The 26,406-nt window shown below is 48.1% G+C and overlaps 1 protein-coding gene across 4 annotated transcripts in view; it reads left to right on the top strand.

The window, feature by feature from the left end:
• Positions 1 to 18,801, top strand: part of Ssh1 (slingshot protein phosphatase 1) — a 66,900-nt gene extending 48,099 nt beyond the window's left edge. For all 4 annotated transcript variants that reach the window (XM_087198483.1, XM_004843630.4, XM_087198485.1 and 1 more), the window contains 5 exons: positions 1,231 to 1,277; positions 2,812 to 2,958; positions 4,356 to 4,556; positions 8,480 to 9,047; positions 12,469 to 18,801. In XM_087198483.1, coding sequence (XP_087054609.1) covers positions 1,231 to 1,277; positions 2,812 to 2,958; positions 4,356 to 4,556; positions 8,480 to 9,047; positions 12,469 to 13,701 — 2,196 coding nt within the window. In that variant the 3' untranslated portion in view covers positions 13,702 to 18,801. The remainder of the gene's footprint in view (positions 1 to 1,230; positions 1,278 to 2,811; positions 2,959 to 4,355; positions 4,557 to 8,479; positions 9,048 to 12,468) is intronic.
• The last annotated feature ends 7,605 nt before the right edge of the window (positions 18,802 to 26,406 follow it).

Genomic DNA, 26,406 nt, shown 5'->3' with positions numbered 1-26,406 from the left:
CTCACACACCCAGTGGTAGTCACTCTTAACATTTTGGTTTATTTATTTTCCCATCTTCTGTTTTGTGAAGTTTTTTTGTTTGTTTTGTTTTGGTTTTTTTGGTACTGGGGATCGAACTCAGTCCTTGTGCTTGTGAGGCAGGGGGCAGAACCCCTGAGCTAAATCCCAGCCCTGGTTGTTTTGTTTTTTGGAGTGTTGTAAATCAAACCTAGGGCCTTGCCCATTGGATTTTTTAAAATGATTACATAGCTTTTTTTTTTTTTTCCGCTGAGACAGGGTCTCAATGTAGTTCAGGCTAGCCATGAACTTGCAGTGATTCTTCTGCCTCAGCCTCCTGAGTACTGAGATTACAAGCATGCGCTATCACACCCAGATGGTTACATAACTTTTTAAAAAAGAAAGAAGCCAAGTGTGGTAATCCTAGTGCTATAATCTCAGTGCTCTGGGGGGCTGAGGCCAGAAGAGCACAAGTTCAAGTGCAGTCTGGGCAACTGAACTTCTTACGAGACCCTGTCTCAAAATAAAAAATGTTTAAAAGGGCTGAGAATGTATTCCAGTGCAAAGGCCCTGGCTTCAGTCCCCAGTACTGATAAAAAAAGAAAAAAACAAGAAATAATCATATTCTTTGTTTATGTACTTTTGTACCCTGCTTTTTTTCTTTTTCCTCATGTGGTATTTCCCTGTGCACCACTAAATAGTCTCCAGAAAGCTGATTTATTTTAATGACTCCATTATAAGGATTCATCCTCATTTATTTTACTGATTTCTTCCTGTTGGACCTTTGAGTTGTTTCCACTATTTTATTATGAATAATCATAAACATCCCCATTCCTAAATCACTATGTGAATTCTGTTATTTCCTCAGGATAGCATTTAGTAAGTGGAATTATTGGGTCAGAGGGTGGGAACTTTTTAAAATATTGCCAGAATATTTCCCAGAAAAGCAATTCCCATCATGATTAGTGATGCAGAAGTTGCCAGTCATTGCCTCTGGTGACCACAGACCTAGGAAAGGACGTAATGAGAAGGGAGCAGGTTTCCCTGGACTTGCTCTGCCCACAGGCCCTGAGGCACCTGCCTGAATGCCTGCGCTTCCAGTTCTCCCTTGTCTCTGAGGGCAGGGCTGTGAAAGGAGGCCCGACCATTAGGGCTAGCATAACCTATGCCTCCCATAAGCACCTCTGAGGCTAACTGTGACACTCACGGGGGTTTGTGTGATCTGTCCCCCAGGGTTCTGAATGGAATGCATCCAATCTGGAGGAGCTGCAGGGCTCAGGGTGAGTCTGCACCCCTTGTCTTCCCCTGTTCTGGGCAGCTCAGGAGCCCTGTGTTCCACCAGCCATGGAGGCTGAGACCTTGGGCTGCCTGCCTCTGATTGCCCACACCCAGGGCACCGAAGTGGCTGGAGGAGCTGATTTGCATAGCTACACAGATGTGCTTCAAAATGCCACATCCTGAATAGTTCACCGGTTTTGAATTTTCCTTGGAGTCCTGTGTGATTGCGTGTGCCAGGAAAAAACTTTCTGAATTATACATGATATGAGATGGCCTAGATCTGACAAGACTCTGAGCTCCCTCCCACCACCTCATTACCCTGTGGAGTTTTTGGGAATCCTAACATAGACTATGGGCCATTTGGCCAGTCAGCAACCCTGAAAGCTGGACCACTCCTGGCCCTTTCTGAGGCTATATTTGGACCTGGTGGGAATCCTGCAACTAAACATTCAGTGTTGCCAGAATCATATGCCTGTCTATGAGAAATAAATGCTCAGCAGCAGGAATGAAAAATGTGTAGACCTTCAAGAACAGATGTCTGGACTTTTTTTTTTTTAAACAACATAGCCACAAAATCACCATTCTGTGGGTCTCACATGATGGCATTCTTGAATTACTACATTTGAAAACCAAGACTAAACAAATCTTAAAATACATCTTTGGAACTACTGGTTAAGAAGTGTCCTTTCAACAGAGTATTCAGATATGTGGTGCTAATCTGTATGCTTCAATCATGGAGGGAATAAGTAGGTGATTTTTAAAGGTATCTTTTTAATGTGTTAGAAGAATTCACTTATGAAACCTGCGTGAGATATTTTTTAATTCCTAAAATTATTTTAATCTTCCACAAATAAAAATACTGGTTAAACCAGTCATGGTGGCCCACACCTGTAGTCCCAGCACTCAGGAGGCAGAGGCAGGAGGATCGCTGCAAGTTCAAGGCCACCGTAGGCTACAGTGATTTCAAGGCTAGCTGTTTGAGTACAGACTTTGTTGTTGTTAAGCCTCTGTATACTTTTTTTCTTTTTCTGTTTTCTAGTACTAGGGACTAAACCCAGGAAATACTGAGCTATATTCCCTGATTTTATTTTTTTATTTTGAGACAGGGTCTCACTAAATTGCCCCAAGCTAGCCTTGAACTTGTGATCCTCTTGTCTCAGCCTTCCAACAGCTGGGATTACAGGCTTGTGCCTGTAATACCTGGCAAACTCTCTATACTATTGGTAGTTACAAAGTTTGAAAGTTGAAGGAGTTTAGAAATGTGTTTATGTAACACTCTTATTTTCTTAGCAATGCTTAGAATTGAATTCTCTCTTTTATAAGGTTTTTAAAGAGTTTTTTGATATAAATATAATACGTTCTTATCATGGAGAGGGAATTAAAAAACTATTCAGGGAAATGAAAAATTCCACTACAAATGTACTCTGTATTTGTGTACATTATAAAATTTCTTTTCCTCTGGCAGTTTTTTGTTACTTTTATATTTTAGTTCTTCATTCTGATTCTGCTTTTTTTTTTTTTTTCTTCTCATTGCAGGGTTGACTACATTTTAAATGTCACTAGAGAAATAGACAATTTTTTTCCTGGCTTGTTTGCATATCACAACATCCGAGTCTATGATGAAGAGTCCACAGACCTTCTTGCCCACTGGAATGAAGCATATCATTTTATAAATAAAGCTAAGTAAGTGGACTGGAAGCTGGTCTGAGGAAGACACTGACTGGCAGGCTGGGTGGCAGAATGAGTGACAGTCTCAACGGAGAAGTAGGCTGGACAAGAAGGCTCTGAGGCCTGGGGATCCCAGGCTCCAAAGGGGAAAGGGCATTGGTGTTTTGGGACCCTAGAGCTTGTTCTCTCCCATCTGCCCTTGATTGTGACATTGTCCCCAGATTTCGTCCTCAGCCGTCTTTCTTTCCAGGCAAGGATCTAACAGCAAGGGACCCTGGGGAGCTTCCCATAGGGAGGTGCAGGGCCAAAGGAGGCCCCATGGAGAGCCAGCACACAGGGCTGAGAGCTCTTTGGGGGCTGCTCCCCAAAGAATATGGGCCTTCTCCTCCTAGGTATTACAACGCTCCTGTGCACCTAGATCTGGACAGACCAGAGGTGGGGGCTGGCCCGCTGCCCCTGGGCCCGTCAGTGGTCACACCCATCTTTTGTTTCCTGTGGAACAACTGTCTTACTGAAATCTTGAACAGGAAGAGATAACCCTTTCAATTCTATCAAGAGAAACACCTTCCTTGTACGCTGTAGGTCAAAGCCACATGGTGTGTCCTTACCAAAATCTCTTCTTGTTCTCGGGCTTTCCTGGGACTCATACTCAGGGCTCCCTTGATGGGAGCTTCAGTAGGGGAGAGGGTGAGAAGCACAGCAGTTTGGGGAGGAATTGCAAGCCTCTCGGGTATAGGAACCTGGCGCCTGCTCCCACCTGATGGGGCACCCTCCCAGACCAGTACAGTTGCTGGGGTGCAGCCTGGGGCTCCTCCGCGTTTACTGTTTGTGGAGTCATTGTGCCTGGCCAGTACCACCTCCTCCAAGGTAGCAAATTAGCCCATCCTCCCAGGTCTCTTTCTGCTGTGGCTGAGCCAGGGCTGCTGTCATTCTTGCTCTTGCCCCTGGGCCTTGGTCTCCCCAGAGCCTTGCCTTTTCGCTTCAGTGACCCTGTTTTCTACAGTAGCTTATTCAGCGTCTCCATCTGCTGTAGCCGCTGAGCAGCTTTTGTAAAAATCCCTTTAGTTGCCCAGTTGCTGCCCGAGAAAGGGTTACAGGTGACCCAGCCTTTCCAGTGACTGGGAGGATTCCCACTTTGTCCCTGAAGGCAGCCACTGCCTTTTGAAGCCATGCTGCAAAGCTGGGCTAAACTAGGGCAGATTTGTCTTGATTTCCCATTGTTTGCTAATTGATTTCACAGCCAAGTTATTTCCTTTAGAGGGTGAGTGGAATCTGCTCCATAAACATTAGGACATAGGAGGATTTGGGCCAGGAGATAACTTTGAGGCTTAAAAAAAATTGGTAAAGCTTGAACACTGAAGTTATTGAAGACTAGTAATCCTTTCCCCCCTCAAACTACTCCCACCTTACAGGAGGAACCATTCCAAGTGCCTGGTTCATTGCAAGATGGGTGTCAGCCGATCTGCGTCTACGGTCATCGCTTATGCGATGAAGGAATTTGGCTGGCCCCTGGAAAAAGCGTATAACTATGTGAAACAGAAGCGTAGCATCACACGACCCAATGCAGGCTTCATGAGGCAGCTGTCTGAGTATGAAGGCATTTTGGATGCAAGGTGGGTGCCTGCCCCTAGAGACAGGTTGGCGGACTGAGCTGGAGGAGCCCAGTGGCAGAGCCTGCCAGGCCACCCGCAGTGTCTCAGCCTGCTCCTGTTGAGCCTGGCAGCAGCTTCTGCAGCTAAAAGCCTTTCTTTCAGGGGAGCTGGTTTGAGAAAAATAACTATTGTTTGGGCTTTGATGAGTGGTTTCCAGGAGGGATCTGTTTTGATTCTGTTGGCACACACATAAAGCTCGTTTTGCTGCTGGAGGGAAAAGTGCCTAACTCCTCATCAAGGCCTGACCTGGTGTTTGGTGTGGGCATGTTTGATCCCATTTCCTGAGCACCTGCTTTGTGCCTAGTCCGGTGCACAGGCTTTGTGGTGGTGCAGGCCAAGGAACAGCAGAGGCCACCAGCAGGTTCCACCACAGACAAGCTGGAAAATCACTCGGGCCTCAGTGCCCTCTTCCAAGTGAAGAATTCACACCCACACCCACCCAAGGGTCAAATGCTGCAGACACTGGAAGACAGAATGGTGGTCCCTCAAAAAAGAGTGAGCAGTTGAGCCAGCATTCCCACTTTTGGGTGTATATCCAAAAGAATTGAAAGCAGGGACTCTAAGAGACATTTAGGACACACCAGGTCAAGTGTGGCACATACATACAATAGAATGTAAAGGAAGGAAATTATAGCTGCGCATGATGGCACATGCTGGTAGTCCTAGCTCCTGGGGAGACCAGGACAGGAGGGTCGTTTGATCCCAGAGGTTCCAGGCAAGCGTGGGTAACATAGTGAGACCCCTATCTCTTAAAAAAAAGATGAAGGAAATTCTGTCATGTGCTGTAACTTGGATGAACCTTGAGACAATAACGCTCAATAAAATTATCCACTAACAAGAAAATAAATACTGTAGAACCTCACTTATATTCCTAGAATAGTCAAATTCAAGAGACAGAAAATATGATGGTGATTGCCTGGGGCTGGTGGGGAAAAAGCGAGTTAGCGTTTGATGGGTACACAGTTTTAGTTTTGCAAGGTGAATTACAGAGCTAGGTGTCATGGTGCACGCCTGTAATCCCAGCACTCTGGGAGGCAGAGGCAGGAGGAGTCCAGCCTGGGCAACTTAGTGACTTAATAAAACCCCCTCTCAAAATAAAAAATAACAAGGACAGGGTATGTAGCTCAGTGCTACAGCCCTAGATTCAATCCCCAGTACTGAAGAGAAAAAAAGTTATGGAGCCACATTTCCACAATGGCTGTACAGCATTGTGGATGCTCCCCCACCCCCACCCCTATACCGGGGATCGAACTCAGGACCTTGTGCTTGTGAGGCAGGTGTGGCGCCGGCCCAGTGGATGTATTTAAGATTGCCAAGGTGTACTCTTAAAAGTGATCAGGATAGCAAGAATGGTACATGTATCTAACCACAATGAAAAGCTAAATCAACACCCACCTAATAGGGGTGTTTTGAGATTTGCATAAGCACCAGACAAGTTTATCTTATCAGAAGCTTTGCCACCTAGTAAGTAGCCAATAAATATAGCTGCTAAAATCACTTAAATCCCACCCCAAAAAGGTCTGCAAAGTACAACCCTTCCCGCCTTCACAAGGTGGATAGGACACTGACGCTGAGAGGTTACCATGTCCCACATCACACGCCCCTCTGGATGGCAGGATGGAGATGGTGTTCCAGGGAGGTTGCCCACTGAGGGTGCACAGGTGGGAGTCCCTCATGATACTGGGAGGTCCCACTGCAACCAAGACACCTGTAGCTCAGGATACTCTCCCTCTTGCCATCCCGTTCAGCCTGTCAGAGAAGCAGGCCTGACTTGGCTTATTTCTGACCCCAGTTGGAAAGAAGCCAGGAGCTAAATCCACTAGCTTCTTGGCCAAGTTTGGGAAAGCAGGAGTGCCCTGGCCATATTGAACAGGGTTCAGAGAACAGCCCAGGACATCTCTGGACTCCACTGTCACTCGGAGAGTCGCTGGACAGGTCCCAGGCAGGCCCGGAGGAGGAGGAGGCCAGCGTGCATCTTACTCTCTCCCTTTGCCTGTCAGTCACTGTTGCCTGTCTCTCCAGGGCTCTCTGGGCCGGATTCACAGAAGCACGGCACTGTGACCTCGAGTCACAGCCCGATGGACATCGTCACTTGGAGCACACAGTAATAAGTACTCGTGATGCTCCCTTGCACAGGAACAACACACCCTTGATTCGTACTGCTTTGACTCTTCTCGTCTTCACCCTCACACTCCCACCGGTTGCTCGCACTCTAATGTTACTATGATGTTCAGGGCGTAACTTTAGTTACCGTACTTCACTATTAGCCTCTCTCTTTTCCCTCTCCCTCTCCTTCTCCTCCCCTTTGTCTTTCCCTCCCTGTCTCTTTCTTTTATTTTCCTTACATTTAAAAAATATATTATGAAAAATATATTACATTTAAAAAAATAATTATGAAGCTCGGAGCGGTAGAACACATCTATAATTCAAGCACCATGGGAGGCTGAGACAGGAGGATCCCAAATCTGAATCCTGCCTGGGCAATTTAACAACATAGCGAGATCCTATCCCAAAAATAAATTTTAAAAAGGGCTGGGGTGGGGCCAGGAATTTATCTCAGTGGTTCCTCTGCCTGCCTCGCAAGTGGAAGGACCCAAGTTCGATTCCTGGTACCAAAAAATAAATAAAAATAAATTAGCTGAGTGAAATGGGTACAGAGCCTGGGTATAATTTACCCATAGAGCCACTGCCTAGCATGGATAAAACCCTAGGTTCATTGCCCAGAACGGAAGGAAAAAAAAATAATACAAGAAGAAACGATTTAAAGCTGACCTGGGGCCAAGGATTTAGCTCAGTGGCGCCACACCTGCCTGGCAAGCGCAAGGTCCTGAGTTTGATTCCCGGTACCAGAAAAGAAAAAAAAAAGCTGACCTGTTACCTCTCAGATCTAAAGAAATATTTACAATTTTCTGGGCTCTTCCAAATTAGTTATATTAGTGTATATAGATCTTTACATGCTTTCTGCTTTGTGCATATGTGTGTGAGAGAAAGAAAGAGGGAGACAGGGTCTCGCCATGTAGTTCTGGCTGGACTTGCACTCACTATGTAGCAAAGGCAAGCCTCTAACTCAACAGCAATCCTTCTGCCTCAGCCTCCTAAGTGCTGAGATTACAGGGATGCACCACCATACCCGGTGTGCTTTCTGCTTCGATCCGATTAATTTCCCTGTAGGATAGGTAGGAGAGGATCATTATTCTCACATGACAGATGGAAAAATTTAGAGAGGTACATCAGTAATGTGACCGAAGTTCACACAGTGAGACAGGACCAAATATTGAGATCCATACCACAAATCACAACTCTCAGCATATCTGCAATGTTGTCATCACATAAAAAAATCAAGGGGTGGGGATTTAGCTCAGTGGTTCCACTGCCTGTCTTGCAAGCATAAGGTCCTGAGTTTGATCCCGGGTACTAAAAAAACCAAAAAATCACATAAGGCTTTCACAGCTGGGCACAGTGGTGCACGGCTGTAATCCTAGCACTCTCGGAGGCTGAGACAGGAGGATCACAAGTTTGAGCCCAATTGAAGCCAGACAGCAAGACCCTGTCTTAAAATTTAAAAAAAGAAAAAGGGCTGGGGATGTAGCCCAGTGTGAAGGGACTGGGTTCAATCCAGTCATGCAAAAAGAAAAAAATAAAGGAAAAAATCATGCTGAGTTTCTAGTGCAAGCCATGATTTAGGGCCCTAGGGTTGTGGTTTTTTCCTACCCATGTGTGCTTGGAAACAAGTGAACCAAGGGTGCCAGAGCCCGCTCTGGCTCCCACCTGACTTTGGACTGTCCCTTGCTTGCCCTCCCCCTCCATCCTCCCACCCCGACCTCTTGCTGGGACCCTCTGGTGCTGTTCCTCCCCGATCACTTCCTTTCCCTTTGTCCCCACAGCAAACAGCGGCACAACAAACTCTGGCGCCAGCAAACAGAGAGCAGCCTCCAGCCGCCTGTGGATGATCACTCGGAGCCCAGCGACTTCTTGCCAGAGACCCAGGACAGCACCCCAGATACCCGGCCGCCCTGCTCTGATGATGCCTCCCACCCTGGGCTCCTAGGAAGCCCAGCCCCAGGAGGACCTGCTCTGCCCTGCTGTTTCCAGAGACTCTCAGACCCCCTCTTTCCTTCCTCCGACAATGACCTTGGTGGCCTGGTCCACCTGGAGGACCTTGAGAAGGATGCTCTGTCGGAGGATGCGGCTCAGGCCGAGGAGGTGCTCAAGCTGGCCAGGCGAGCCCAGGAAGGTGCTGGACTCTGTGAGAAGGACGTGAAGAAGAGACTCGAGTTTGGGAGGCCCAGAGCCCACAGTGGCTCCTCACCACAGGTGGAGGAGATGGAAAGGGAAGAGGGCCCAAGGTCAGGGAGGTGGATGCAGCCTGTACCCCAGCCTGACAGAAGCCCACTCAGCCGGGAGAACCTCAATAACAACAACAGCAAGAGGAGCTGCCCAGATGACTTCGAGGTAGGCCTGTCACCACGTCACCTCCCTGCTGCTGCTGAGCCAGGGCTGCCATCTCTAGCCCCCTGACCCTCAGAGGGACTGTGCGGGCTGATAAGGTCTGTAGGGAAGAAACCGACACGTTGCTTTCTTAGGTAAGGTAGCTCCCTTTTTTTTCTTTTTCATGACGTAAAGCATGAAACACCTGACTTCAACCAGTATCTGTGTGTTTCCCCTTCTACTTCCCCTCACCTAGGACAACTTTGCAACAAATCCCAGAGGTTGCATTGTGTTCCCAAATACCCCAGTATGAAACATGACACAGGACCATTACCAGCCTTTAAAAGAGATGGTATTTCCTCAGTGTTACTGAGTATCTCGTCTTCCAACTTCAAGTCATCTCTGTAGCTATCACACTCAGTGGACAGTCGCAGTAAGTTTAGTGTCAGCCTTGTGCTTACTCATTGCCACCTCCTGTCTCCCAGTGTCACCATCGGGAAGTGGCCTGGGAGCAGGGGGCTGACTTTGTTGTGGGCAGCCTGCTCTCAGCTTCTGCCCCTGCTCTGGCTCACCAAGGCCTGAGGTGAGGAACTTCATGTCCTCTGGGCCTTTCTGCCCACCTCACAGGACAGCTGAGACCCTGGGGACACTGGCAGGCACACTTAAGTAGAAACCAGTTTGTAACTACCGTGGCATTACAGTGCAAACAAAACTGGGAAGTTCATTTACCAACCGCCAAGTCATAAGATGTATTCCAAACCAGATGGTAATTAGTCATGGATTTTCCCACTATTTGCCACTTCCCTCAGAGAGCAAATACCCATAAAGACAATAACATAAAACTGCTTTGTGAGGACAGTGGTGTGTGGTTAGTCCAAAGAGCATGACTGTGAGTCACTGGATGGTGACCAGGAGAGGGGCTTGGACAGCAGGAGAGGTTAAGGTCTCAACCTGTCTTTTTCCACCAGAATTAAACTGAATGCATGACATCATTGAGGGAAAAGAACCTAGAGACAAGCATCCTTTTCTGTGTCCAGCTTCCATTTATGAACCATGCTGTACCAGGCTGGCTTGGGGGTGTAGCTGTGTGTCAGCCCCACACATGTGCAGTGTTATGGGGCAGATGGAGGGCAAACACATGAGGCTGTAGCAAAGAAGACAAATATGGCGAGCCCTCTGTGCAGTGACAGACTGTGTGACAGGAGCTGGTGAGTGCAGGACAGAGAAGCAGCAACGAGGGCCAAGGAGAGCACTGTAGGCCGAGAGCAGCAGGTGCCAGGCCCCTGAGGACAAAGAGACCTTGGCATGGGACAGATAGGAGCTGGATGCCACAGTGGGCAGCAGTGAAAGGTGCAGTTGGAGAGGTGGCCAGGGCATGCAAGTTCTCCCTCTGTGTTGGGAGGGCTGTGTGCCTTGTCCCAGCCATTGGGGAGGACGTAGAGGCTTTGAACCTGGTGAGGTGAGAACACAGGCCATGAGCCTGAGGTGACCGGGACACAGAACATGGAGCGAGGACAGAAACATGCTGCTCAGGAGAATGAGGACCCAATCCCCGTGCCCCTCCTGCCTCTCTCTGCCCTCCATTCCGCCTGGGCCCTTCCCCCACTTCTGAGCCTGTGTGCTGTTCTCCCTCTGCTCCGTCAGCACTTGCTTGTTCCATAGGTGTCCATCCCTCCACAGAGCTCCCTTCCTTAGGGACTGAGCACAGCCCCCTCTACCACACTTTTTTCCCAGTCCTGGGGACTGAACCCAGAGCTTTCATGCTGAGCTACATCTCTAGCCCTTTTTTTGTTGCTGTTTTTGTTTTTGGTGTTGTTTTCCAGTAAGAGGGGTTGAACTAGGGCCTTTGCACTGATCTACATCCCCAGCCCTTTTTATTTTTTATTTTGAGACAGAGTAAGTTGGTAAGTTGCACAGGCTGATGTTGACCTTTCCGTCCTCCTGTCTCAGCCTCCCAAAGTGCTGAGATTACAGGTACTTCTCACAGTTTCCTGACCTATTTCCACCAGTGGGCAGCAGGCATCTCCTGGAGGTTGGGTAGTGTCTTGTCCTTAGCCCTAGAACCTGATGCAATCCTGGTTCTGAGCAGGCACACCATGAATCTGGCCGAGTGAAGGAATTCTCTGAATGGTGTTCTCAGAGCCCCACTGTGCTCGATTTCAGCTCAGGTTTTAGAAGAAGCAAACATGAAGGACTTTGGTTAGAGCTTAAGAAAAATTTCTACATGGAGACTTCAGGCCTTATAGGGTTCCATTGATTAGAAAAGACTGAGGTCTGACTGGAGAACCCAGAAGCTGGTGCCAGGGTTCCTGACTGAGAAAAGATCCTCCAGAAGACCTCACTCCCACCACCATACACCCACCTAAGCCTGCCCTCGCCTTCCCCTGCAGCCTCCAGGGGTCAAGGTCAAGTATCCTTTGGACTTCTCTAGTGTTGGACTAAATACCTGGGGAGACTCAAGTCACCGACACAGGGTGATGTTAATCCCTGGGGGTCAAGGAATAGGGGCACCACTCAGGCTCCCCTTGCAGGGAATATCCTGAGAAGCCTGCATCAGCCCTTGGCCTGGAAGGCATTGTTCCAGACCAGCTCCAGAATCACAGCTAGATAATTCGCAGTCATCTCCCCTGCCTACCCTTTGACAGTCTCCTCTCCATCACACTCCACCTGCCAGTTAGCCCGCAAGGCCCTGAAGAGGTGCCCTACCTGGCAGAAGCCCAGGGGTGTGGACATACGTCCCATCTACTTAGACCCCGGTGACCAGAAGGCAGGGTTTCTTTGGGAAACAAGGCAAGCGTGTTTCTACTAGTGTAAACCCCAGCCCAAGCTGGCCCTCTGGTCCAGGCCTGCAGCCTGTTCTGTTTAGGCCTCCGGCAGACTCTTCCCAAAAACAGTTTGTCCGTTGCCACCTCTTTTGTGGAGACCAGAGCTGGGTGACAGTTCAGGAGCCGTGCTGTATTCATACTGGATGGGGGGCTCTGTTTTCAGGCTGTGGACACTCCAGTGCAGATCCTTCCTGCCAGAGAGAGGCCCCCTTTCTCTGCTTCTGTGACAGGAATGCTCTCATTTCTTTCTTCTAGTGTGGTGATCTATAGGGGTTACCTTGCTTTCCAGATGAGCCTGGAGCAGGGTTACCCTGTGCAGGTGGCAGAGGCAGGTTGGCAAGGGAGATCTTGGGAGACCCTGCCCTGACCATACTGACCTTGTACCAAAGGTTTGCCTGGGATCCCGAGTCTTGGTTTCTGGAATGTTTGGTTCGGTATTTCTTAGTCCTCTCTAACCTACACTGTGCATGTTCAGGTGGGTTCCAACAGGTCACTTTTTCAGAAGTAATTAAAGGAAGGCACCTATCCCAGGCTGCACACCCTGCTCATTCCATGGCCCCCATGTTTTTCGTCATTGGCTCATGAGTATACTGTCTCCCTGTGTTCTTGTCCCCTTCCAGCATGATGCCATGTTTGCGATCCTCACCAAAGTCAAGCCTTCCTACAAATCTTGCGCTGATTGCATGTACCCTACAGCCAGCAGGGCTACTGAGGCCTTCAGGGAGCAAAGTGAGGACCCCAGTGCTCCTGCCATCTGCACCCAGCCAGCCTTCCTGCCCCACATCACATCTTCCCCTTTGGCCCCTGTATCCAGCAGGTCCCATGCTCTGGAGAAGCCAGCCTCTGGCACAGCCGACACGCCCCTATTGCTGTCACCCACAGCCTCAAGGAGACCAGAGAGTAGTGGAAATTTGGCTGGGGCTGTCCCAGAGCCACCACCTAGCCTTCCAGAACCTTCCAGAGAGACTCCAAAAGTCCTGCCCAAGTCCCTCCTGTTGAAGAATTCTCACTGTGACAAGAACTCTCCCAGCCTGGAAGCGAAGGAAGACTCATCACCCAAGAAGGAGCTGAAGCCGGCTAAGGACCTGAGGCTTCTGTTCAGTAATGAGTCTGAGAAACCAACAACCAACAGCTACCTGATGCAGCACCAGGAGTCCATCATTCAGCTGCAGAAGGCAGGTCTGGTCCGCAAGCACACCAAAGAGCTGGAGAGGCTGAAGAGCCTGCCCACAGACATGGCGTCCACCAGCAGGCTGGAGGCCAGCATCCCCGAGGAGAGCCAGGAGTTGGCCGTGCTCCAGGAGCCACAGCCTCTAGCTCTGCCTGGCCAGGCAGGGGGTGACGAGAAATCAGAGGCCACCCCCCTGCTGTTGGAAGGAGCCTTGCTGAAGAGCCCTCCACCCTTCCTCTCCCGCCTGGACCACACCAGTAACTTCTCCAAAGACTTCCTGAAGACCATCTGCTACACCCCCACCTCCTCCTCCTTGAGCTCCAACCTGACTCGGAGCTCCAGCAGCGACAGCATCCACAGTGTCCGAGGGAAGCCCGGGCTGGTGAAACAGCGGACCCAGGAGATTGAGACCCGGCTCCGGCTGGCAGGCCTCACTGTCTCATCCCCACTCAAGCGCTCCCACTCTCTTGCCAAGCTGGGAAGCCTCAACTTCTCAACAGAAGACCTGTCCAGTGAGGCTGATGTATCCACTACCGCTGACTCCCAGGATGCTAAGTGCAGCAAATCTTCCTTCTTGAATGAACCCCAGACCACCCAAAGGAACCCAGCTGCAACCTCCAAGCCATCAGGGAAATCTGCCCCAGAAAACTTGAAAAGCCCCCTGAGGATGAGCAAAAGCTGACACCCCCCCCCCCCCCGCTTCACTGGATTTACATTTTCATTCAGTCCCTCCCTTAGTTTCACTGTGGATTCTAGTCCATCCCTTACATCTTGATTTGTCTTAACCAAAGTCATCCAGCCTTTTCTCCCTTTTGACATTGGAGGAAGAGAAACAAAAATAATTTACAGCACAAGAAGAAGGGAGAAGTACCGCTGTGTGGCCTGGAGATCCAGGAACTGTCAGCCAGTAGACACACACTTTGTCCTGTTTTTGAGACAAATCGTGTACTAAAGAACACATACAGATAGGCTCACATCCAAAACACTCCATTTGCATCATGCAGAAGAGGCATGGTGGTGACATCATAGCCACGGCCCACGTTTCATTCTGGCCTCTTAGGAAAACTCTGGGATGGCAACATGAGTCCTACCTCTGTTCTTACTGTGCTCTTTGTGTTTTGTTTTTGTTTTTGTTTTTTTTTTTGGTACCAGGGGCAGGGGATCGAACTCTGGTCCATGCTCTTGCGAGGCAGGCAGCGGAACCACTGAGCTAAATCCCCGGCCCTGCTGTTTGTTTTTAAAATATAATAATGCCCAAGACTTGTTCCAGGGAATAATGCTGTGTCAGAAAGAGTTTTTCCAAACAAGGTTTTTTGTTTTGTTAGAACCCCCAAAGTGTCAGGATGTTCAGCTTGACTGCACCAAGCAGATCACTGCTAGGGAAGGTCAGCAGACAGATGCATCCAGCCTTGCTATTGGCCTTGTGCTGTGCTAAGAGATGGTCGCCTGTTCAGTTAAAGTCTTCTGTCTTGCTTGTTGTGACTGGGTGATGAGCAGTAGGCCAGCGCCCAGGTCAGATGGGGGAAATGTGTGCGATGTTCTCAGTTGTTGCTAGTGGGGAAGCATACCGTGGGCCTAGTGAGGGGAAAAGACCAAACCTGCTGCTGTACCAGATGTGGTTGTATTTAGGTTTGGGGAGCACTGCGGTGGTGGCCCTGATCGGACTGTCCTGCCCAAAGCCCTGATCCTCAGGCTCCTTAGGTCCCATCGACTGTTGTGTGGAAGGCAAAAGGGATTTTGGCAGGGTGAAATTCTTACGGCTCCTACTCCAGGAGCCTCTTTGAGCATCTTTTCTGAGCAAAATGAGACTGAAAAGCTTGGCAAATGCTTACAGCTTCCTGTTTCTGCAGCTCTCTCCAGCAGCAGTGATGGAGTGGAGAATGCTGTAGCCTGAGCCTCGGCTCTGGGTAGCACCTTGAAGACCCAGGGAAGCGCAGCATGGCTTGCAGCTTGGCGTTTGAACCCAGGGGCTCACCTGGTGTCTGTCAGCAAGGCAGAGTGCTAAGATATTTTGAAGAAAGAAGCAGCTCTGTAGAAAGACAGAAGGGCTTGATTCAGGGCTCTGCAGTCTGGTGTACAGCCCCTGTGGTCTAAGAATGTTGACATTTTTAAAGAGTTATAAAAAAGTAAAATATTATGTGACAGAGTCCATGCAAAGCCTTAGATATTTATGGACAGGCCCTTTACAGACCTTGGCTGCCTGTGCAGAAAGAAGGCGAATTCGAAGGCGTCCTGTGTCTCAAGGATACCTTGGGCCAAACCCTCCCCTCCTCCTAACCCCAGACCTTGCCGACCCCTCCTTGTGCATGTACGTGGGGAGCACAGAAGCTTGCCCGCAGTGCCATCTTACCCTCAGCTGGATCAGCCCGGTTAACCCAGTGAAGCCAGAAAGCATCCAGGGGTCAGCCAAGTTTGGAAAGCAGATGAATGAGTTGCCGTCTTCCATTGGCCAGAACTGGTCCCCCAGAGCAGCTGCTTTAGGGAGCACCCAGGCAGGGACTTCAGGAAGAAGGCTAATTCCTGTTTCAACTAGTGCAGCAAGTTTGGGCAAACACCTTTTCCAAGAACTTTTTCTCCCTGGCATGGTTTTTTAAAAATATGTTACTTTATTTTATAGAAATCTGTTTTCCCATTAGTGTCCATTGAAATCACCTTAAAAGGGGATTATCCACTTATTCCTGAAACCCTGTGGGATTTTCCCCTTCTTCCTCAGCCAACAAAAGTGTATTTTCAAAAAACTTATCAAGTTCAGTTATGTTTTGCCAAATTAAATTTCATGCAGATCAATTTTTGTGTCAAAATAATCTTTTAAATTTGATGATAGGCTTCTGTTGACTTTTTCAACATGTCTGTGTAGAAGAGTGCTATATTTTTGAAAACATTAATTTTGAAAGGTGTAATTTTTCTTGTTCAGTTAAAGAGTGGGGGTGAGGACCCTTATAAGTGGGTCTTTGGCAAATGTACCTTTTTTTTTTTTTTTTGCAATACCAGGGATCAAACTCCAGACCTTGCACTTGTGACATAGGCATGGTGCCACTGAGCTACATCCCCAGCCCTGTACCTGTTCTTTTCTAGAAGTGCAGCTAGTATATCTATCAGCATCCAAGCAGACAAGGACACTGCTCCCCGTCATCAGAGCAGATGAAACATTCGTGATTTATTGATGGTTCACACTCTGACCCGAAGGAAAAGATGAAGATTGTTCTTGGAGACTCAGACCCACTGCCTGTAAACATAATGCCAATTTTAAAGTGTTAGATTAGCGAGGCAAAAGCGTTCTGCTCATCTAGGGGCACTTTGGCAGTGATAAAGTCATACTAGCTATCAGGGGGAAATGTTTGCTTCTTAAGATGTGCCACAGGGCTGGGAATTTAGCTCAGTGGTGCCGCCACCTGCCTCGCAAGCACAAGGTCCTGAGTTTGATCCCCGGTACCAAAAAGAAAAAAGATGTGCCACAGCTTGACTGCTCTTTTGTCTATAAACCTAGGTGACAGGGAAAATTCCAAATGTAAGTGGCACAAAAGAGGGACAGGCAGATAATGCACAGATTAATGCTGTACAAGTCATTGATTTTGGTGACTGCCGTCCTCATTGATGCCTGTGTTGATTTAAGGGAAAAGGAACCTTTTCTATTCCCCCTGACGCCCTGTGTATCTGGCTGCTTTTCATCCTTCTACTTGCCTTGATTGATACGGTCTGCCAGAAGTTAGACTGAACTTTTTTGCTACAACCTTGTCTTGCATTGATACAGAAGTTTGTCTTGTCAGGTTTTGTTAAGCTTAAGGGGAAACTGATTGCAGAGAGGAAAGACCAGGCTGCCTGCTGACCAAAATCTAGACAGCGCCTATTTCCATTTCTTTTTCTTAGAGTTATTTTAGAGATCTCTAGCGATGTCCCCAGTTGCACAAACTTTCTAAGAACATGGTTTCTTTCTCTGTGCATTCCCTGCCTCCTTGTTCCCTGTGCAGGGACCCCTGCCTGTGGAGCAGCTCACTGCAGGGTAGCAGGCCTTCTCCGCTGTGCCCTGTGCTCAGTGTATGTTACTCACCAGGTACGCAGAGGCTGCAGTGTCCACACCCCATTCTTCACCTGCTCTACCCACTCTCTCCAGCCCAAAAACATTCCAGTCAGTTCTGAAGCCCTCCCACTATGTCATAGCCCAGAGGATGCCATAGATAGAGTTGAGCATGAATAGAATAGACCTTCAGGGCAATCCTGTACAGTACTTCTGCAACTTGTCTCAGGGCCCAAGGCTGTGAACTCCCCAGGACTGTTTCTCCCCTGCGGGAACAAATACTGCAGCATTTGGTTAAGATCATATTAGGTAACTTAGCCCAAGGCACCAGAAGGGAAGGGAATTGGTTTCTGTTAGCTAGAAATTCTTGGTGCTGGAATTCATTTCACCCAACCCTGCTAGTTAGCTGGCCAACTGGCAGCCAGCACCGCTGCCCCCCCCCAACCCGGCACAAACCTGAGGGCACCCATTTCACCTTTGGTAAGAGAGCTATGTAGATCAGAAACTTGGTGACATCTGGACAGCACAAAGTTGGTTCACTTGTCCTGGTTCCACCCTCCAACTTCCTGCTAATGACAAAGGCTAAATGAAGGTCATTGATTTACTCTTATGCCGCAGCTACTTGCTTTGTTATTGTCTGCTCTGTAATTGAATGAGTCCACTCTGCATGTATATATGTATATATGCATATATATGATTTCTTATGTGCATTATATATATATTGAGTATACACAACTTGAATCAGATTATCATGTGCATCATTTTTGTCATCCACACACCTGCTGTGTCCCCCGAGCTACAAAGGAATCCCCTAGACCCATTTGGAGTAACGCTGCCCAGGGTAGGCCCCAGGTCCATCTGAAGTCACATGGCTGACTTGTTCCTGTTCGGCAGTTGGGCTGCAACTCCGTCCTTCAGCCCCTCTGTGAACTTGGTGTCTTTTTAACTGGACAGCCCGGCCTGTGCTGCCTAGACCCAGGACTTGCTGGATGAGAAGATAGCTGCTCCCCCCTCTTTCCTACACTGTAATTATTGTTTTACAATTGAGTGCCTTAATAATAGTTTATAAATACTGTGTATTTATGCAAAGCTGTAAAACTCATCTTCAGAGATTGGGGACTTTGTCTTGTTCACAGTAGTTGGTATTAGGGCTTGAGTTTGTCCTTCTCCTGACTTGTGTTGATTCTGCTATGCAGTTTGACCTTGTGTGTCCACAACTACTCCAGGGAGCCTGTAGACACAGCACTGGTTGTTCCTGCAGGCCAGGCCGCCATCGCCCTACACTGCATCCCTTGGTAGCCAATGAAAAACGCAGTTTGGTTTGCATCCAGCTGGGGAGTGGTGCAGGCTCGGTGCTCTGCCACTCACCTGTCACCCATCATACAGTTTGTACTCCTGTTTAATAGAGAGAAATCACCACCTAGGGTATTTTATTTTTCTTCCTTGTTAGTGTCCTGAGCTCTTTTGCAACAAAATGTAGGTACAGCTCACTCCCCCTACTCCAGTTAGGAACTCCACCAGACAACTTACTCTTTAGTTTTTCAGAAGCTGCCGCCGGTGGGTTCCCATGTGTTGCATTACAAAGTCAATGATTTTTTAATTGTTTTCTTGTTTTTTATATTATGTATTTAAAAGGCAACATCTTTTGTACTGTGAACTTGCAGTAGAAGATACATAATGCACTTTTTTTTACTTCTGTTGGTTTGTATTGTATATAGTATGTGTGCTTCTTGTGATGAAAATAAACTTTTTCTTTATAAACACTCAGTGACTGTAGCTTTGTTTATTTATTTATTTATTTTTGGTACCAGGGATCGAACTTGGGTCTTTGCGCTTTCAATGACTATAGCTTTGTACAAGAATCTGCCTCTTTGGCCCTTGCCAAGGCAAGTCCAGTACATCATCTTCATCTTCACTGAGCACCTACTATGTGCTAAGCTCTAAGCTCACAAGTCTGGATGAGTTAGACCAAAGAAATAGCCAAAGGAAGAAATGTCCGCTTCTCCCAGGGTGAATCGTTTTCCTTCCAGGTTTTGTGAGTGGTCATTTGTATACCAAAAAAGTATCCAAGTGTACACCAAGGTGGGGCCTGGACTTTGGGTATCTTCTCTTCTGGGCCAGGTAGCCATGGCAAAGCCTGAGGCATGCTCCGGAGGACTGGGGTGCTCGTGTCTGCTCACCAGCTCAGGAAGCCCAGCACGTCTGTCACTGAGCACAGCCAAGACTTGTCTCATGCTCCTGTTACCCCAGGAAGCATTCGATAGCGCCGTCCCGAGGTGTGTGAGCCTCCCACTGCCATGACAGAATACCTGAGATGAGCAGCTAAAAAAAAGAAAGATCTTTCAGCTCCTGGCTTCAGAGATTGCAGTCCATCACTGGTTGGCCCAGTTGCTTTTGTTGCTGTAGCAAGGAGCACATCGTAGAAGCACATAACAGAGGGAAATGCTCACCTCATGGTAGCTGGGAAGCAAGAGACACAGGAAGGAGTTGAGGTCCTTGTGTGCCCTCAAGGCCTTGCCTCCAGTGACCTAACTTCCTTTGGGGAGGCCCCACCTCCCAACAATGCTTTCAGCTAGGGACCAAGTCTTCAACACATGGACTTGAGGGACACTTACAATCCAAACTATAAGGGCTGGGCATGTGGCTCAGTGGTAGAGTATTTGTCTAGCATGTAGAAGGCCCTGGATTCAATCCCTAGTACCATCAAAAAAAAAAAATTAATGTTACAGTGGGTGTGGCCTGGATTACAAATACATAGTGAGTTCAAGGCCACCCTGGACTACATAGTGAGACCCTGTCTCAAAAAAATATCCAAACTATAACATTTGGTGACCCAGGAAGCCAGGTTGCCTTTATTTTAAAGTTCTGCCACCTTAGCTGACTGGTGGCTCATACATAATACTAGTGTTCTGGGAGGCTGAGACAGGAAGATTACAAGTTCAAGCCCAGCGTGAACAGTTTAGGAACCCTGTCCTGAAAAATAAAAAAAGGAAGGTGGAGATGTAGCCAAGCATAAAGACACTGGGTTCAGGCTCTAGTACGGGGGAAGTGGGGGAGAGATGGAGGGGTGTTTTCACTCTTACTGCCTTTGGTATAGTACATCACTTTCTCAGATTCTGGTGGAGGAAATTTAAGTCACATGATCCCAACCCAACAGCCATGCAGGCTGACTCAGGATTTGGTGAGCACTTAATGCATGACCCAAGTACTGGAGCAGAACCACTAAATTCCATTCCACGGATCCAAAAAGTACTCTCTGATTCATCTGGACTTTCTCTGTCCCTCAGCTGGATTTACAAGAGACTGATGAATAAACCAGAGTGTAAGTTTATTTCCTTATAACCATTACAACAAACGTCCAAATTAATACAGTCTTAGGTAAATACACATGTGAAGCCAATTTTGGGCTAGAAAGTACTAAGTATGAAATTAAAGCAGAAGATTAACAGGATAAATCTAACAGTGCTCTCAAACTGTAACACAGCCCCTGTCTCTGGTTTTTGTTTTTTTGTTTTTTGAGACAAGGTTTTGCCATGTAGTTCAGGAACTCTCTGTGTAGCTCAGGCTGCCCTCAACCTCGTGGCGATCCTCCTGCCTCAGCCTCCTAAGTCCTGGGATCACAGGCCTGCATCACCACACGAGCTCTGTAGAACATTCTGAAAACACACTGAGGGCCACGAGTGGGTCAGGAACTCTTCTTGGCAAGGCTAGAGATAGCAATTCTCTTTGAGTTGCAAACATGAATCTGGCCTGGGGATAGGGTCCACCATTCTGTATGTTTCTGGTAGATTCCCTGGAGATTCTGATGGCCTAGTTTAGAGGCCAGAGAAATAAGAATGTGATGCAATGAAGTAGGCTTACACTTTGCTGATCACAATCACATTCCATACATGCTTTCTGTAGACAACACCCACATCCCTCGCAGAATATGGGCCTTCCCCACTTGGCAGATACTTATTTATTCAGGGATCCTAGGAGCTTGAGCCTGTAACTGCCTATTACCCTAATTTCATCTTCAGAGTGACCGTCCAAGGGTTGGGCGTAATCCCATATCACCTACAATGGGGGTGGCTTTGAAGGGCACATTCACGGGCCTAGTTAAACCTTGGAGACTCCCTGTGGGGAAGACGGGTAGAACCACTCCAGAAGGCAGTGTGGAGGGTGACTTGAGATTTCGGGCAGGGTCATGTCATTGTAGGCAAGACCTTTCTGTAAGAGATCACCACGGTGCACACAGCAAGTCCTGCCCAGAAAGCACCAGCCACCTACCTTGCACCCTTAAGCCAAGGAGTTAAACTATACAGTCAGCCCTTGGTATCTATGGAATTCATTCCAGGGTCTCCTGGATAGCAAAATCTGCATATCCTCAATTGGCACAGTGTTTGCATAGAACCTATGCACATCCTCCCATGTACTTTAAATCATCTAGATTTCTTACAACAATAGATACAGTGTAAATGCCATGCGAATAGTTGTACCATATTGTTTAGGGAATAATGGCAAGACAAAATGTTTGTATATATGCAATACAAACACAGGTTTTTCCCAAATATTTCCAATCTGTGATTGGTTGAATCGGCAGAGGAGGAACCCCTTGCACAGGGCTGACTGATCTCATGACTTAGGCGCTTTGCATAAGAGATCCCATGGACTCTAGGACCCTATTGGAATTGTGCTCAGTCTATGAATGAAGAAACAGGCCTGCAAGAGCTTAAGTAATTTGCCTTTGGTTATGTCTAGGAAGTGATGAAACCAAAGCCCTTCCCAGAACTAGAAGTGGAGAGAAGCAAACCCAAATGCATCTTGATCTCCCTGTAGGAATCAGCGAGAAAGCAGAGGGGTCAGAAATGAAGCTCCAGGCCCAGAATAATCAGAGGTTACAAGGGCCGCATAGGCACGTGAGCCTCCCTGAAGTCACCGTGTCGTGCAGCAGCAACACTCAAGGGTTTTGGAGCAAGACAGGCCTGGGTCCTAGTCCCAGCTCCCTAACTTGCATTTGGGAAAAGTGACTTAATCACTCTGTGTCTCATTTGGAAAACAGGAATAACCCCATAGCCGTCTCGTAAAGATCACTACTCTGTGCCCAGTGTGGTAGCACATGCCTGTAATTCCAGCACATGGGAGGATTATGAGTTTGAGGTCAGCCTGGGCAAATTAACAAGACCCTGCCTCAAAACCGCAGCAAACAAAAATGATTAGCGCTGTGTAATGAGCACAAAGTAAATGCCCCTGAATTTTAAAATTTTTAATTCTTTGGCAGTCCTGAGGGTTGAACCCAAGGCCTTCACACTGAGCTACATCCCAACTCTTTTTATTTTTTATAAGTTGCTAAGTTGTCCAGCCTGGGCTCAAACTTGTGATCCTCCTGCCTCAGCCTCCCAGAATGTTGAGATTACAGGCATGCACCACTTCACCCAGCAATACCACTGAATTTTGATATTATGTATTACATAAGGTACTTAGCCCAGGCCCTGGCATACAGCAGTCCCTCAAGGAGTACATTGTTGTGGTGAGGAAGACAGTGGTCAGCCACCCACTGGCTAGACCGGGCTGTCGGCAGCTCCATTCCCCACTCTGCCTCCTTAACATCTCTGCAAAGCCAGACTTCTGGGGAAGGAGGCCCTCAGTGGGATGTGCACTTGTCTCCTCCCACTCCTCTGCCTCTGACCCCGAGGAGGACACAGGATCTGTCTCTCTCTAGACACAAACACCATTTGTCCCAGTCTGGGGCTGTGTGGTTCTTCCCAAGGAGCATTTGGGAGGGGAATGCATAGGCGGCCTGTGAGTGTGGGCTTGTCCCTGCTGCGATCCAGAGGTACATCCTGTTCTGCTGTTTCCATGGTACATCTAAAAACATCTGCCACAACAGACGGCTGGGGCTGGAGGCTGGCAGAACGGGCTGTGGCCGGGAAAGGGCCTGGGCCGGCTGGGCACCAGAGGGTGAGCTGTGGAGGGCGCCAGACCAAGGCGGGCATCTGGACAGTGATCTGAGAAACCCGCTCCCCGCCCCGCCCCCCCCGCCATGCACACATGCACAGGAGCACACACATATGTATGCATGCACATGTGTGTGCACACAAATATGTGCTGTACTGGGGAGGCAGCCCAGGCAGAATTCCCATAGGGAAGAGTTCCTAATTCCTCACTTTCTTCCTGGAGGTCCTGAGATCAGATCTGCAAGAGCATAGCCCAGGTGGAACTGGGTCCTCCGATTTCTGGGCTAGGCACAGCTCAAAGCCAGGCCCCCAGAACAGCCCCAGGGCCCATTCTGCTCCCTAAATGGAATTCGCTTTCCCAGTTGTTTTCCTGGTGCTGTTTTTCCTGATTAGCAAGTAAAACGCAATCATTGTAACAAGACCACACAAGCAGAGGGCTGAGGAGGCTGCTTACTTCTGTGATCTGAGTCACCAGGGCCACCTCCCTCTCTGAGCAGTGTGCACCTATGTTAGGCTGGTAGTTAGACATCATCAGGGCTGAGGGGTAAAGGAAGGGTCGAAGACAGCATGCTTGCCAGTTAGAGTTAGGTAAAGTAACAAAGGCCTCTGTATATAATACGTTTATAATCATTTGTTAGGTCTCAGATCCAAAGCAATCCCACAGAGCACAGTGATACAATACGCTCATTCCTTCTGATACCTGGTCTCCGGTCGGGCTGGGTCCAGAACAAAGCAGACGGCATTCATGGCAGCCACAGCCTCCAGCCCAATGACATCAGGAGAGGAAATATTCTTTTTTTTTTTTTTTTTTGGTACCGGGGATCGAACTCAGGTCCTTGCACTTGCGCAGCAGCCGGCAAAACCACTGAGCTAAATCCCTGGCCCAAAAGGAAATATTCTTTAAAGACCCTTCTGCCTTGAGCTGGGACCTGGTTTAAATTATGAATTCATCTTTTGTAAATTGATTAAAGCCTCTGAGGGAACATTGACCATTTGAAAGGGAAAGGGAGACATTTTGTAATTCCAAAGTAGCTACTAAGTAAAATGTCAATAAGCATCATAATTCTCCTAGTTCACCGAACCCCAGGAGTAACTTACATGTGCATAAAAAAGGATTCAAACTTGTGCTCGGTACAGATGCCTTCATGGCACTGCCCTCTTTCTTTCTTGAAAGTGTGACTTTCTCTATAACTACAAGAAATTCTACCTATTCTTTGCCAGGCCACCTATGTATCTTGACTGAATTCTTTCATCAAAAGGGCACAAAGAATGGAGGACCAAGGGGTGAGTGGCAGATTCCTCTCTGTGTGGGGACCTGGTTTCCCGGTGACACCTATGAAGTGCTCCAAACAGCCCTGGTCCTGGGGAAGGTCTCTGCATGTGTCTGTGAAGTAAAATCATTGTCCAGATGATCTAGCTGTATGTGACCACCTGGTGATGCACGTATTAGTAACACATTTTCTAAAAGAGAAAAGCCTCTGAACATAAACCCCTAGGCTCAGAATCTCTGTGCTCTGCTTTTCTTTGTTCTCTGATCTGCTCTCCCCCACTCAAAAAAATGTTGGCTCCCTCAGCTGCACGCCCCAGCCCTGACCTCATTCCTGCTGGTATCATGGGCACCCCCAATGCCATACTGCTGGCCCAGCCTTGCACCCTCCAGAAGAATGCCTCCCCATCACCCCATTGACCCAATATCCCAAGGAACCAAGCTGCTCAGGCAGAAGAGCTAGAGTTCCCTTCCAGAGGTGTAACTGTGGACAGGTTTCCTGTCCACTGCATCTCTGTGTGTGTGTGTGTGTGTGTGTGTGTGTGGTGTGTTTTGGTACTGGGGACTGAACCTAGGGCTTTCACATTGAGCTACATCCCCAGGCCTTTTTTATTTTGACAGAAGGTCTTGCTAAGTTGCCTATGCTGAACTTGAACTTGGGATCCTCCTGTCTCAACCATGGGTCTGTTGATGACACTGGTAGCCATGCAAGGTTGTTAGAAAGCAGGTGAAGCATTGGATATACAGTAAGTGCTCCATAAATGAACTAGTCACTGCTGCCCTCAGAGTGGTTTAGCATCTGTTTCCTACACATGGGGAGACTGAGCCCCGCAGAGAGGCAATGACATGTCCAGGGTCACAGGGCTACACTGTTACGTTAAGGACCAAATCTCAACATGGGTTTTGGGGTGGGGAAAATCACATTGAAATTTGGGCAGATAGGAACCCAGGAGGGAGGTCAAATGGGGGGAGCAAGGATGAGCTCACATGTGGGGTACCATAGAATGGCCACATGGAAGCACTTTCTTCCCAGATCCATGCTCCTGGCTTGCAGGGAAAGAGAGACTGAACCTACAGAGGCAAAGTGAAAGCTGGGGACTCCAGAGGGGCTAAGGGAGAAAGGCAACTGGAACAGACCAGCAGGTGCTGTAATTTGCAGGGAGAGTGTGGAGTTCTGCTCCCAACACAATTCCTTCAAAAGACAACAGCTGGTGAGTGACTCCATTCCAAGCACCTGCCATGTCGCTGAAGGGAGTGCTTGGTCAGATTCTGGGAAAGGGTTGATTTTTCAATCCCGGGATTCAGAGTAGCTGGGTAGTTTCACTTCAGGGCTCTGAGTATTATGTTCCCACAGTGACTGGATGAGAGATAGCCACAGAGACAGTTGTGGTCAGGGAGCAGGCTGGAAAGAGACCCCTTGAGGGGTTTGAGCTGAAGGACACAGGCCCCAACCCCATGGCTAGAGGCCAGGCCCAGCTCTGGATTTGAAAGTCACAGCACTGGCACCTTCACCCTACTCCTGCTGCCTGCTTGTGTTTGATCCAGCACAGCCCTGGGGTCTGCCTTCTTTATCTACCAGCATGAGCAAGGACACACCTTGCCTTGGACACTGCCCCAAAACTAAACCCCAGAAGAAAACCACACAGTCAAAAATCACAAAATTTCCTTTTGCTTTTTTCCTATCCTCTTTCTTCTTTATCAGTTTATTAAGTGTAAGGAGTTTTTCTTTGTCCTTTTTCCTTGCTTTTTTTTTGGTACCAGGGATCGAATTCAGGTCCTTGGGCTTGCGCAGCAGGCGGTGAAACCACTGAGCTAAATCCCTGGCCCTTTCCTTGCTTTTTATCTCTTTTTCTCACCTCCTTTTTCTTTATTTTTCCCTTCCCCCCCCTTTATTTATTTATTCTTTTGGTACTGAGGATCAAACTTGGGACCTTGCACTTGCAAGGCAAATGGCAGAACTACTGAGCTAAATCCCCGCCCCCCTCCCCTTTCCCCCTTTTAATTTTTTCCCTTTAATTTTTTCTCTCTTATTTTTGCTCCTGATATAGTTTCTTTTTTTCTCTCCTTGCCTTCTTTTGAGACAAGGTCTTGCTTTGTACGTCACGGTGACCTTGAACTTACTATGTAGCCCAGGTTGGCTTTGAACTCACAGCAATATTTCTGCCTCAG

This window comes from Heterocephalus glaber, unplaced genomic scaffold, assembly GCF_053883595.1.
Source record: "Heterocephalus glaber isolate CG9 unplaced genomic scaffold, H.glaber_assembly_v1.0 deba00001687, whole genome shotgun sequence".
Classification (NCBI taxonomy): domain Eukaryota; kingdom Metazoa; phylum Chordata; class Mammalia; order Rodentia; family Bathyergidae; genus Heterocephalus; species Heterocephalus glaber.
Note: the sequence above shows the minus strand (reverse complement) of the source record. Positions and strands in the feature narration are given on the sequence as shown.